This window comes from Salarias fasciatus, chromosome 15 (genome assembly GCF_902148845.1).
Source record: "Salarias fasciatus chromosome 15, fSalaFa1.1, whole genome shotgun sequence".
NCBI lineage: Eukaryota > Metazoa > Chordata > Actinopteri > Blenniiformes > Blenniidae > Salarias > Salarias fasciatus.
This window is the reverse complement of record NC_043759.1, coordinates 7,306,452-7,318,424: the sequence shown is the minus strand read 5'-3', so window position 1 is coordinate 7,318,424 and position 11,973 is coordinate 7,306,452. Positions and strand designations below refer to the sequence as shown.

Sequence of the window (11,973 nt, the reverse complement as noted above, 5' to 3'; positions counted from 1 at the left end):
ACAGAAATTCGGTTAATAATTGTCTAACATGAACTTTACAAACTGTGAAACGTTTGCTTCGGGACTTGGTTTACACTCCAACGAACACTGAAAACGCAGCTTTTTGAAAAAAAAAGCTCTGAATCCATCTCCATGGAAACTAGGAGATGGATTCACTGGTTCCACTCCTACCTCACTGGCCGCATTCAGTTCATCCAGCTCAAGTCCGTCACCTCTCAGCCCTCCCCTGTCACTTCTGGCGTGCCCCAGGGCTCCGTCCTGGGGCCCCTCCTCTTCATCATATACCTCCTTCCCCTCGGCAACATTTTCCGGGAACACGGCATTAATTTTCACTGCTACGCGGACGACACCCAACTCTCTCTCTCCAGTAAACCAAACTCCACTCTCCCACCCTCCTCCCTCACCCTCTGTGTCTCTGAAATCAAATCCTGGTTTGCCTCAAATTTCCTGAAATTGAACAGTGATAAAACAGAACTTCTTCTTGTTGGCACCAAGTCCTCACTGTCCAAATCTAACTGGTTTTCCCTCACTTTTGACAGCTCCACAGTGTCCCCCTCCCCTCAAGTTAAGAGTCTGGGTGTCGTCCTCGACAGCTCACTTTCTTTCCACTCCCACATTAATAACATCACTCAGTCTGCTTACTTCCGCCGAAGTAATATAAACCGTCTCCGCCCCTCTCTCACCCCTCAGACCACTGCCATCCTGGTCCACAGTCTCGTCACCTCTCGCCTCGACTACTGCAGCTCACTCCTCTCTGGTGTCCCCCACAAATCCCTCCATCAGCTCCAACTGGTCCAGAACTCAGCAGCTCGCATCATCACCAAAACCCCTTCCTCTCACCACTTCACCCCCGTCCTCCAGCAGCTCCATTGGCTCCCTGTAAAAGTCTGGATCATTTTCAAAATACTTCTGTTTACATTTAAAGCCATCCACAACCTCGCGCCCCCCCACGCCCCCCTCCCTACCTATCTAATCTCATACATGTTGCCACCCCCAGTGGTGGGGCAAGGTTCCTTGGGGGCTCCAAGCAAGGAATTCATCGGGCCTCCACCCCATCCGTGCACACCAAAAAAAAAAATAGCTTTTTTGCACACAATTTGCACCTAGCGGGGGGGCCCCTAAAAGCCGGGGCCCCAGGGAAATGCCTGGTTTGCCTGTTGGCATGCCCTGCCTCTGGCCACCCCCTCTCGTTCCCTCAGGTCTTCCTCCTCTCTCCACCTCCGCCTGCCTCAGCACCATGGGCACCAGAGCTTCCAGCCACTCTGCCCCCCAACTCTGGAACTCTCTCCCACCTGACATCCACAACATTGACTCTCTACCTCCATTCAAATCCAGACTCAAAACTCATCTGTTTCAATCGGCTTACCATCTGTAACCTCACTCGTTCTTTTTAGTTTGCTATGTTATGTTGTCTGTTGTTGTATTTATTTGTAATGTGTTTTCAATCTTTATTGTAAAGCGTCATTGAGTGCCCAGAAAGGTGCTGTGAAATTAAATGTATTATTATTATTAGGATAAAAGACAACTTCTCTGAAGTGCTGCTGCTGTGCCTGCACACCGCGGCTCTACTAAACTGTTATTCTGCCCATGTTCAGCTGATAGACAATCAGAACAAAGCTTTCCTCCAGACTCTCCTGGTCCTGGTTGTCGTGTCAACATGAAACATTTCTGAACCAAAAACGTAAAACCGGTGCCTCAATATGAAGCCGTTCGTTCCTCTGCTCATCTTGCATCATTTAATTATCAATCATAATTAACTGTAGCATAGCTTCATTATGCTAATGAGCCGAAAAACAAATGAAACGTCACTGAAGCCAAACAGAGAGATCACTCATATTCGCATCAACAGGAAGTTCAGAATCACCGGTTGACATCTGCATTCAGAAAGTCCCCCAAACCCTGAACCGATGGGGCCAGGGTCTGTGAGGGTTTCCCTCCAGCGTCACTCCCGGAAAGTCATTTTTTTGACAGTTTGAGTTTCTTTCTCAGATCTCGACTTCCGGCAGCTCTTTGATTGTTGCTCTGGATCCGAGCGCGGCGAACCTCCCTCCCACTCGGTCCCCTGTAATTAAACCACTTCGCTGCTCCCCCCCCCCCATCCGTCCCCCGTGATTATTTTTGAAGCCTGCTTTTAACCGCAGGGTTATTAATCACGTCGTGGTTGAAGGACCGCCGGGTCTGGGAGCATGCTGGGAGGTCTGTTCTCCGGAAGGAAAAAAATCCACTTCTCAGTCTAAAACCTGGAGCTTTTGTTGGAAGATCAAGTCTGCATTGTGGAGGCCAGTGACGTTACATGTCAGATTACACAGAGAACAGGATTATAGACGTCAGTCTGAGACTCTCGAAGTTCACGTCCAAAACGCCATCGCGTCATTTCCCCTCTCCTCCCTTCTTACAATCACAAGATTTTTTTTTTTTTTTTTTTTTTTTAATTTTTGGGAGCAGACTGAAACAAGTTCTCCTGCTCCTGCTGTAAGCGTCTGCTGTCGTTCGCAGCGAAGCCTCCAGGTTAGAAAAGTGGGCGAGCCGGGTGGCAAATGGCTGGCTCTCACTTCCAGACCATCTGGGAGAGAATATGGGTGAAGGGAATGAATGAATAATGTTCCTCTTCTCCTTCCTCCCACCTCCCACCTCCTCCTCCTCTCTCGCAAACGAAATGTTGTTCCAGGTCAATGTTCTGATGTCTGCATGTCTCTGAAAACAGACTCAAAGATTTTCTGATGTATTAACATCTCACATTTAGGGAAGGTTGGTGAAAGCTCTGGCCACAAACAGACGAATAAATTAGCTTTTCTAAGTTGTTTAGTCGAGAAAGAGAGAGATTCAACCTGAGGACTGTGGGCAAAATTCTCAAACACACAGAGGGAACATGCAAACTTCACACAGAACAGTCCCAAGCTTTGAAAACTCGTCACTAAATCCAGGTCGAAAGAGTTATGGATACTTTTTTCGATAAGTCTGAAAAATTGCCTGAAACCAGTTCAAAAGCACATGAAAGTAGTCAAATTGGGATTAATAGCATAATTTCCACAGTTAATTGCTATTAAATTCAGTTGATTTGCATTTCAAGGCCGTTTTAAGCCTTTATAGTGAAGCATTCATCAGTCCCTCCAGGAAGATTTTCACCTTCAACCAATGAATCCTGCGCCGCCTTGCAGTTTTATTTGATCACCGCAACTTGACAAAATTGCAAAGTCGTGCAGAATTCACAGATTGGTTTGTTATGAATCAATCACTGAAACTGCAGCGTCGAAACTTCCTGTTTGGACTGATTTATCACCAGAGTCTCAGGAATCAAATAAACACAAAGAATTTTCTTTTTTTTTTTTCCATGTCGAATACATTTTTCCAATTGGAAAAAAAAAATACTTAACCTAATTGTGTGAATAATTGCAATTTAGAAATTAATCTTTTGACAATCGAATTAGTATTTATAATTCATGATAATTAATAGTTATTATAATATAATATTATAGTGAATATTGTAATCAAGATTAATGCGATTAACTCAAACAACCGAAGTCAAACAAAACAAGTTTCAAAACTGATCTGAATTAAGTCCAAAATATTAATTGAAGTCTGAAAGCGGTCCGACATAAAGATGATTCCAGAGGCCTCAAAGGAGTTTTAATCTGAAGCAACAATTCATTCAAACCTGGTTGAAAAATCTCCCAAACCTACAATGTAAACAAAAGTGATGATGAATCTGCCTGAGAACTCAGGAAAACAGACGTAAAACTAAAACCAAACTAAAATTCAAAAAGCAGCTCGTGAAATTGGTTTCTAAGGAACCGTTTCTAAGAGTTCCTGTCCACTTCCTGTCTTCAATCAGTCTTAGATTAGAAACATCCTGTTGGACTCTATAGAACCTGGAAGCTCCACACCAAAAAGTGAGAATCCTGAAATGAGAGCGGGGCGTGAGCGCCTCTCCTCTGCTCTGGCCTCCGCTCCAGACACTGCAGTGTGTCGGAGTTCTGCTGCGATGTGATGGAAAAGTGGGCAGTTTGTCCTCCACGGATCCCCATCCTGCTTTAATACCTGTTTGATGGCTGCTATAACCGTGAGGCGGTCATTAAGCAATCTGTCGAGCCGTGCAGAAACTCTGCTCTCAGAACTGGGCCCGTCTTCTCCCATCGTGGACATGACTCCAAATTAAAAACGCTAATTTCGCCCTCGCACGACGTGGCTGTTTCCGCCAGAGTAATGATCGTCTCTGATAAGATAATAACTTCGGCTGCGGCTCCAGTTCCACGAGGCTCCGGCAGCGGAAAGCGAAAACATCAAGGCTCCGGAGTTTAATGAAGCCGGCTGAAGAACGAAAAGGAAGTCGAGCAAACGTGACGGGGCGCCTGGTCCAGAGTACAGGCTGTTTAACGTCTCCCGTCCAACGTCCAACGTCCAACGTCCAACGTCCCCTCAGATCTCACATTTAATCCGTCTGATTTATGCAGCAGATGCTTCTATTGTTTGTCTTTTTTTAATTGTCCTCCCTGATCTGGCAAATGAGAGAAGTGTTGATGAAAATATGAAGCTAAAATGGAAAAAGGGAGGGTGTGTGTGTGTGTGTGTGTGTGTGTGTGTGTGTGCGTGCGTGCGTGCGTGCGTGCGTGCGTGCGTGCGTGCGTGCACACTGCCACACAGTCAGGAGCTGTTCTGGGTGCCTTGACCCTCCAGAGGTAATAAAAAACCTGGTTAGCGCCATACCACACTAAAATACTGCTTAGGCTCCGCCCCTTTCCTCTAACTGCCAATCACAGCACAGCACAGCTGGCACCGTTTTGGTATTGGAGTTATGGCCGATAGCCGAGATTTACAGATATCAATATTGGTATAAAAACAAGTTTCTATTATTATTTTGTTTACTGAAAACTAAATAATTACAGAATATGAAAAAGTAATTTAATCAACAAAAATATATTGACGACGTTTGTGTGTAAACACGCATTGTTTTCAAAACGTTTTCTGAAGCGAAGACACAAAACGACGCATTTTCCCTTGAAACGTCGTGTAAACGGGTATTCACACGCAGATTTCCTCACGAACACACACATTCCCTCTCAGTGTGTGTGTCGGTGAAGCCCCCCCCCCCCCCCCCCCCCCCCCCCCCCCGATCCCTCCAGGGTTCTGACGCACCCCGCAGTCCTCGGCCGGCTTTGAGACGGATCGCGCCTCATCATTGGGCCTCTTCCTCGCCGTGGGAGGCGCCGGCGCCGGCCAAAGCGACGCTGACGCAGACGGCGGCGCGGCGGTGTGGCGGCTGCGTGGGCGGGGTGGAGACACGGATCCAGACCTGAACTCCGGGTTTTCTCAGGTCATGATGATGTTTCAGCTCACAGAGGAAGAATTCATCTCCGACCAGGTTTTCATGTGACAACAGGAAGTGAAACTGGTCAAACTAACCAGTGACAAACCTCAGGTTCCTGTTAACGACCATTAGCATCATCTGCTCACTTTAATTATACAAGTAAACACATGAGTTTAGTTTTTATTTGTTTCTGACTTCATTTTCTATTTGAGATATTTTGTCTCAAACTTGTTTACGGTTTTATTTTATTGTAAAATAAAAAAATTATTGTAAAATAAAATAAAACCAATCAATTTCTAATTCATGTTTTTTTTTTTACATCGGTTTTTGACCTTTTTTTTTTCCAATATTGTGGAGCCGATACCAAACACTGATGGAGGTACTTAGGTACTTACTAAACGTCATTTTCCCCGATCCATACTCTGTACACAAATGATCTCAAAGGAGTCCTATTACGAAAAATGGACTTTTACGAGCTTTTAACATTGTTAGTTTGTGATTACCTCATAAAGACTACATTTAAATCGCTATTCCTCTTCATTCATGCATATTAGATTAATCTATATAATTCTTCAGTCCAAGCTCCCTTCAAACCACTTAACTGACTGCTGATCTCCATCGATCAGTGGCACCGATCATAAAGAACCAAATTTGTGTTTGTAGCATCGTAGCACAGACCGTAGATCCACAGTCAACATGTGGTCTATGTGCTGTATATCTTAAGTGGTCACTGAGTCCACTGAGTACATTACATGTTTTAACTGTATTAGTTAATGCTATTGTCTCTTCAGTCATATTTACATTTATTTAATTTCAGTTCAGTTTCTGACACGAGTTGCATTTGTTGTGTTAATATTACTTCTTAGTTTTGCTCTTTAAAGAAGTTATGAATGGTTTTTTTCTTTCCATTTGAAACTTAATTCCCTTCTTTATGAACTGTATTTACTTTACTTGACTCACAGCTCATTTCAGTTCAGTTTGCTGTTTTATTATTATCGTAGTTCTCTGAACTAATTTATTTCGCTTTAATTAACTTCATAGATAATTCCTCCGTTGTTTCAGCCGTCCGTCTGTTTTTCTGGTTTTTTGAGAGGAGAAACCTGTTAAAGTCCCTGGAGGACCGGCGGCGTCCGGCCGGCTGACGCGTCCTTCAGGACGACTTTCAATTCCCAGCTGCTCCCGGGAGCCGAGCTGGGCGACGCTGACCCCTGACCTCCCCGCTCGGGGATCGGCGGAGTCGTGCCGAGCCGCCGCCGGCCGATCGGCTCATTGTCGCCAGGATCATTAGAAGGTCGGCGTGCCGAAGAGGAACGATCATTGATTGGGGAAAATGTTGGTCCGGTGTGTGTCGGAGGACAGTCCTCACAGGGTTCACCTCCAGAGGACCTCTGAGCAAGGCATTAAACTGCTCTCCCCTGTTTATTTAACTTTTAAATACTTCAGTACCTCAGTTTGTGTGGCTGTGATTTAAAAGTCTGCGCTCAGAGTTAAAGCAAAGTCCAGACAATCCTTTAATTATCTCACAGCTGTGATTTTTTAAAGTTGTTGAGTTGCTCCAACTTATTTTTTGTTGCAGTCAAAAACGATGCTAGGCTAAGCTAAACCGAGGGTTTCATATTCAGTTCACTAGAGTGTGTCAGACCGGTCTAATATTGTCATAATAACCTTTCAATTTAAACCTTAAGTTGTTGTTTTTTTTCATCTCTTTGTTGTGTTGCAGAATAAGCATGGTGAAAATGTCGATATTTTCAAAAAAGCAAATACTTAAAAATATATATATTTTTTTTAAAAAAAAGGCTATAATTTCAACATAAAGCAAATTTTAAAGAAACTTTCTGATTCAAAATATCGTGAAACATCACCAAAGCTGCTGAATTCTGCACATTTTTTACAAACTCTCCTGACAGCCTGACTTCGAGACTAATGCTAATTAGCTAGCTATAACGGCAGCATTGCCGATTTCTCAGCTGGAGTCTCAGGGTTGTGTTGTTTCTGCTTCTCATAAGAAATGTGTTAAAATAAAAACAAGAAAATCAACATTTTCTTTGAAATTTTTACAGTATGCTCTGTGGTTTAGTGGACCGGATTGGAACCTGTTGTGGACCGGTTTTATCCCACAGGCCTTATGTTTGACACCACTAATGTACACCATATTAATAAGAAAAAATAATTTAAATGATTGTAATAAAACAAAGAAAAATAAAAACATTATAGTGTCAATAATTCAAATTAATTACATTAAGATTATTTTGAAAATAATGGGTAGAAATTTTTAAATCTAGACGAGAAAAAAATTAAATGTACCCTCTGGAAAGACCTTTTTAAATAGTCTTTATCTGATCTTTTGTGCTGCAGATATACAACCTTTTAACAGACAATTCAGTGATACAGAAATAATTGATTAAAAACAGAAAAGATCCAAATTGATTAAAAAAAAACAAGCATCCAAAACAATATGAAAATGGCAAAGCTGCTTAAAAATACCAAATACCAATTAAACTCAAGTACATTTTTTTTTTTTAAACAGATGCACAGGGAGAACGTGTAAACTCAGCACAGGAAGCTCCAGAAGTTTGGTCCTGAGTGTTAAAATCACTATAAACCAGTGAGTTCTCCCATTTTCTCTCCTGAAGGATTAAATCTATCCACAGGGAGAACATGCAGACTGAAAGACAGGCTGGAATCGAACATTCTGTGAAGAGGGAGAGCTTTCCACTGCACCAACCTGCATGCGCGTTTGGGTTTTATACGTGCGTAAAAACGCGTCGGGGTCCTTTAACGAAAACAGAGAGAGAGAGACTGTGTGTGTGTGAGAGAGAGAGAGAGAGAGAGAGAGAGAGAGAGAGTGAGACTGTGTGTGAGAGAGAGGGGGAGTTGTCGGTATAAAACCAGGAGTCCGACTCCAGCAGCTCTGAACTTGTGGAGACGCTCATAGCGGATTAAAACCAGAAGAAGGACATTTAAAGAAGAACCTTTTTTTTTTCCTGTAAAATTCTTCTTTTCTCCGGAGCGCGTGCGTCCGGGACGATGCGGGTGCGCTCCCCTCTCCTCCCCGGGATGTTTGCCCCACAGCGCTGAAGGAGTTCGGGGGGGTTGGGATGATGGTGAGAGTGATGGTGATGATGCCGGTGCTGCGGGCGCAGTGAGGATGAAGAAGAGGAGGCAGAAATGCGTCTTGGTCTGATGATGCAGCGCCGCACGTGGAGACGCCAGCGGCGGACGCGCGCAGCGGCGGTCCGGGGCTGATCAGCAGGCTGTCCTTCGAGCTCCATGACCGCGGGGTCCGACCGGGGAAGGCGGAGGGATGGAGAGCGTCAGCCGGCTCAAGCCGACGCCGGCCATCTACGGGGAGCTGCTCAACATCTCCGCCAACGACACGCGCGCCAACCTGAGCTCCGCCGGGGCGGAGGAGCGCGAGCAGCACGCTAACCTGGCTTTCCAGGCGGGTCTCGCGGTGACCTTAGCCCTCATCACCCTGGCCACCACGCTGTCCAACGCCTTCGTCATCGTCACCATTTACCAGTCGCGCAAGCTGCACACGCCCGCCAACTTTCTGATCGCGTCGCTCGCGCTCACGGACCTGCTGGTGTCCATCCTCGTGATGCCCATCAGCGCGCTCTACACCGTCAGCCAGACGTGGACGCTCGGCCAGGTGGTGTGCGACATCTGGCTGTCCTCGGACATCACCTGTTGCACCGCGTCCATCCTCCACCTGTGCGTCATCGCGCTGGACCGCTACTGGGCCATCACGGACGCGGTGGAGTACTCCAAGAAGCGCACGCCGGCGCGCGCGGCGGGCATGATCGCCACCGCCTGGGTGATCGCCATCTCCATCTCCCTGCCGCCCTTCTTCTGGCGCCAGGTGAAGGCGGAGGAGGTGACGAGCTGCAACGTGAACACGGACCACATCTTCTACACCATCTACTCCACCTTCGGCGCGTTCTACATCCCCACGCTGCTGCTCATCGCGCTCTACGGGAGGATCTACGTGGAGGCGCGCAAGCGCATCCTCAAGCAGGCGCACAACAAGCCGGGGAAGAGGCTCACCTCGGCGCACCTGATCACCAACTCCCCCGGCTCGGTGGCGTCCACCACCTCCCTCAACTACGGGACGAACGACGCCTCCTCCACCTGCGACACTACCTCGTGCGCCAACGTGAGCCAAGTGAAAGTCACTGTGTCCGACGCGCTGCTGGAGAAGAAGCGCATCTCCGCCGCGCGGGAGAGGAAAGCCACCAAAACTTTGGGAATAATCCTCGGAGCCTACATCATATGCTGGCTGCCGTTTTTCATCTACACCCTTCTAGTGCCTGTCTGCGAGTCCTGCTTCCACCCGGAGCTGTTCGACATCTTCACCTGGCTCGGTTACCTCAACTCCCTCATCAACCCCATCATCTACACCATGTCCAACGAGGACTTCAAGCAGGCGTTCCACAAACTGATACGGTTCCGATGCTGCAGGGCGTGAACGGTGATTACCAGCCATAATTACACACACACACACACATACACACATACACACACACACCACTTTCCCCCTTTCCCTCCTTTAACAGGAAAAAAAACAAACAAAAACAAAACAAAAAAAACTAATCATGTGCGTGTCGAGGCCATTTCAGCCCCCCCTGAGGGCGCAGTCTGCACTACATCCAACATTGTTCCTGCTGGTGAGGCTGCAGAGGACCGTGGAAATGCTTCGACGTGCCATCATCTGACGGCGCTGCGTAAATTCAAGCCTCGCAGCCACGAGACCAGAGAGGAGATGCAGATTGACGCGTGGAGCAAGGAGTGGAAACCACAGTAGTTGAAATGACTGGGAGAACCCCCCCCGCCCCCCCACCCCGCCCCCCTGCAGGAGCTGCACTGGACTGCAGCCTTGCAGACTCAGTTTTTTTGCCATAAAGAGTTTGACAGCCGACGTCAGGTCGGCCTGTAAGCACAAACAAGCTTAGGACTTAAGCTACCGTGAGCCCCAAGGGCAAAAAATAAAGATTTGTGTTTTCATTTTCCTGACTCAATAAGGGGAAAATATACTGGTGCCTACTACAAGTTTCGTTTCGTTCCTCAGACGTGCCTGGCCCAGACGGAGAGAAAAGCATGTTTAATTTTCATTTGATTTTTCTGAATCTGGTTTGTTTCCCCTGGCCAGTGTATGTGCTTGTTCTCTTTTTGTTTTTACATTTTTCTTGCTGTGGCTGATGTTTGTTTTATAACCAGGCTGTAAATGTGGTTTTCACCTTGTTTGTTTTGGGTTTTTTTCTGGGTTTTTTTTTTTGTGAATGGGATCCATACTGTAAAATAGAGCTCAACAGCATCACATCCCGTCAGGTTAATATTCAGCTTTCGATGTACCATTTCTTATCAGGCGTCACACTTATTCCAGTCCAGAGGCTGATATTCAGTGCAGGGCTCCCTCGGGCTTCTCTTGGCATTTGTGTTCCTCCACCAACCTAAAAAAAAAAAAAAAGTTGTGGAAGATCTGCAAAATATAGATATATTTTTTAAAAAAGCGGATGGGAAATGTCACGGGACTGTGATCAGAATCATCCCCCCTTTTTTTCACACGGTAAATGTCAGACTGGAGCCGTCGCCGCCGTTGATCTCTTGAAAGAACGTTTCTGATACGTTGAATAAACCGAAAAAGGAGTCAAAAAGATTTGAAAGTGATAGAAAACATGCAGCGACGTGTCCGGGGCAGTAGAGACCCTCAGAATCACCAAGGGCTCGTCTGTGGGGACGTGTTTTCAGACATCAGTTTTTGAAGGAAATCTGATACGAATCTCCCAAAAGTTGTAAAGAAATATCTGGAAATGCTGAATTTCCTAACTTTTACCCCAAATGATAGCACTGGCCTTTCCAGGCCGAGCTTTCCTTTAGAAAAGTCGTCTGGAATCAGTTCAAGGTGCAGTTTGATCCACTCTCATGTCTGCTGGGCGCCACATTACCCACAATGCACCTGCCTGTCTGCTTTGTCATGAAAGGAGGCGCAGCCGCAGGCGCCTGGTGAGGTTCCTTCTCTCCGGGTTTTGGTTTTTATCGGCTCAGAGGATGATTTCAGGTGGAAACTGCAGCCCGGTTTAACTGGAAGACGCTGGTTGCGTTTTGTGCTGAAGCAGCTTTCTTGAGGCGTCTTGAGTTCAGAAACACCTGAGAGGCTTTAGAGCTCAGCAGGCAGAGTCTGAGCACACAGTGGAATGCAAAACTGCTCAAGTTTCTTGTTTTTACACGAGTTTGTGCAGATTTTTTATTTTAATTTTTTTTTTTTTTTTTTTTTTTTTTTTGCGTTTTGGATTTGATTTGAGGAAACTGGCCATTTGGGGTTTTTGTGCAAAGGGCTGCTGGGAAACTGGGATAAATCTGGCTTTTTTTCTGCAATAATGTACTAAAATGTATCAGGGCATTTCTTTTTATTTATTTATTTTTTTTTTTGAAGTGTGGGACCAGTGAGCTTCAGGGAGGCAGCGGCAGAGAACAGTGGAGGGTCAGGGGGACGCCTTGTCCCAAAAACACCATTAAAATAAAACAAATAAGTCATAAGACAAATTATTATTATTTTTAATTAGACAAGATATTTTATTGTGAATGGAAATTTAGAAACAAACAGGAAGAGCTTGCACATAGAAAGACTTACATAATTAGATTTTTTTTTTTTTTTTTACCAGCCTCAA

General features: G+C 45.7%; 1 protein-coding gene across 1 annotated transcript; it reads left to right on the top strand.

The window, feature by feature from the left end:
* Positions 1 to 8,518: 8,518 nt before the first annotated feature.
* On the top strand, positions 8,519 to 9,793 carry LOC115401653 (5-hydroxytryptamine receptor 1B-like). Its single transcript, XM_030109930.1, has one exon. The coding sequence runs from the start codon at positions 8,610 to 8,612 to the stop codon at positions 9,771 to 9,773; it is 1,164 nt and encodes a 387-aa protein (XP_029965790.1). The 5' UTR covers positions 8,519 to 8,609; the 3' UTR covers positions 9,774 to 9,793.
* Positions 9,794 to 11,973: the final 2,180 nt, after the last annotated feature.

Excerpts from the sequence above, each read along its gene's own strand:
- LOC115401653 (XM_030109930.1), top strand. The coding sequence starts at position 8,610 with ATGGAGAGCGTCAGCCGGCTCAAGCCGACGCCGGCCATCTACGGGGAG.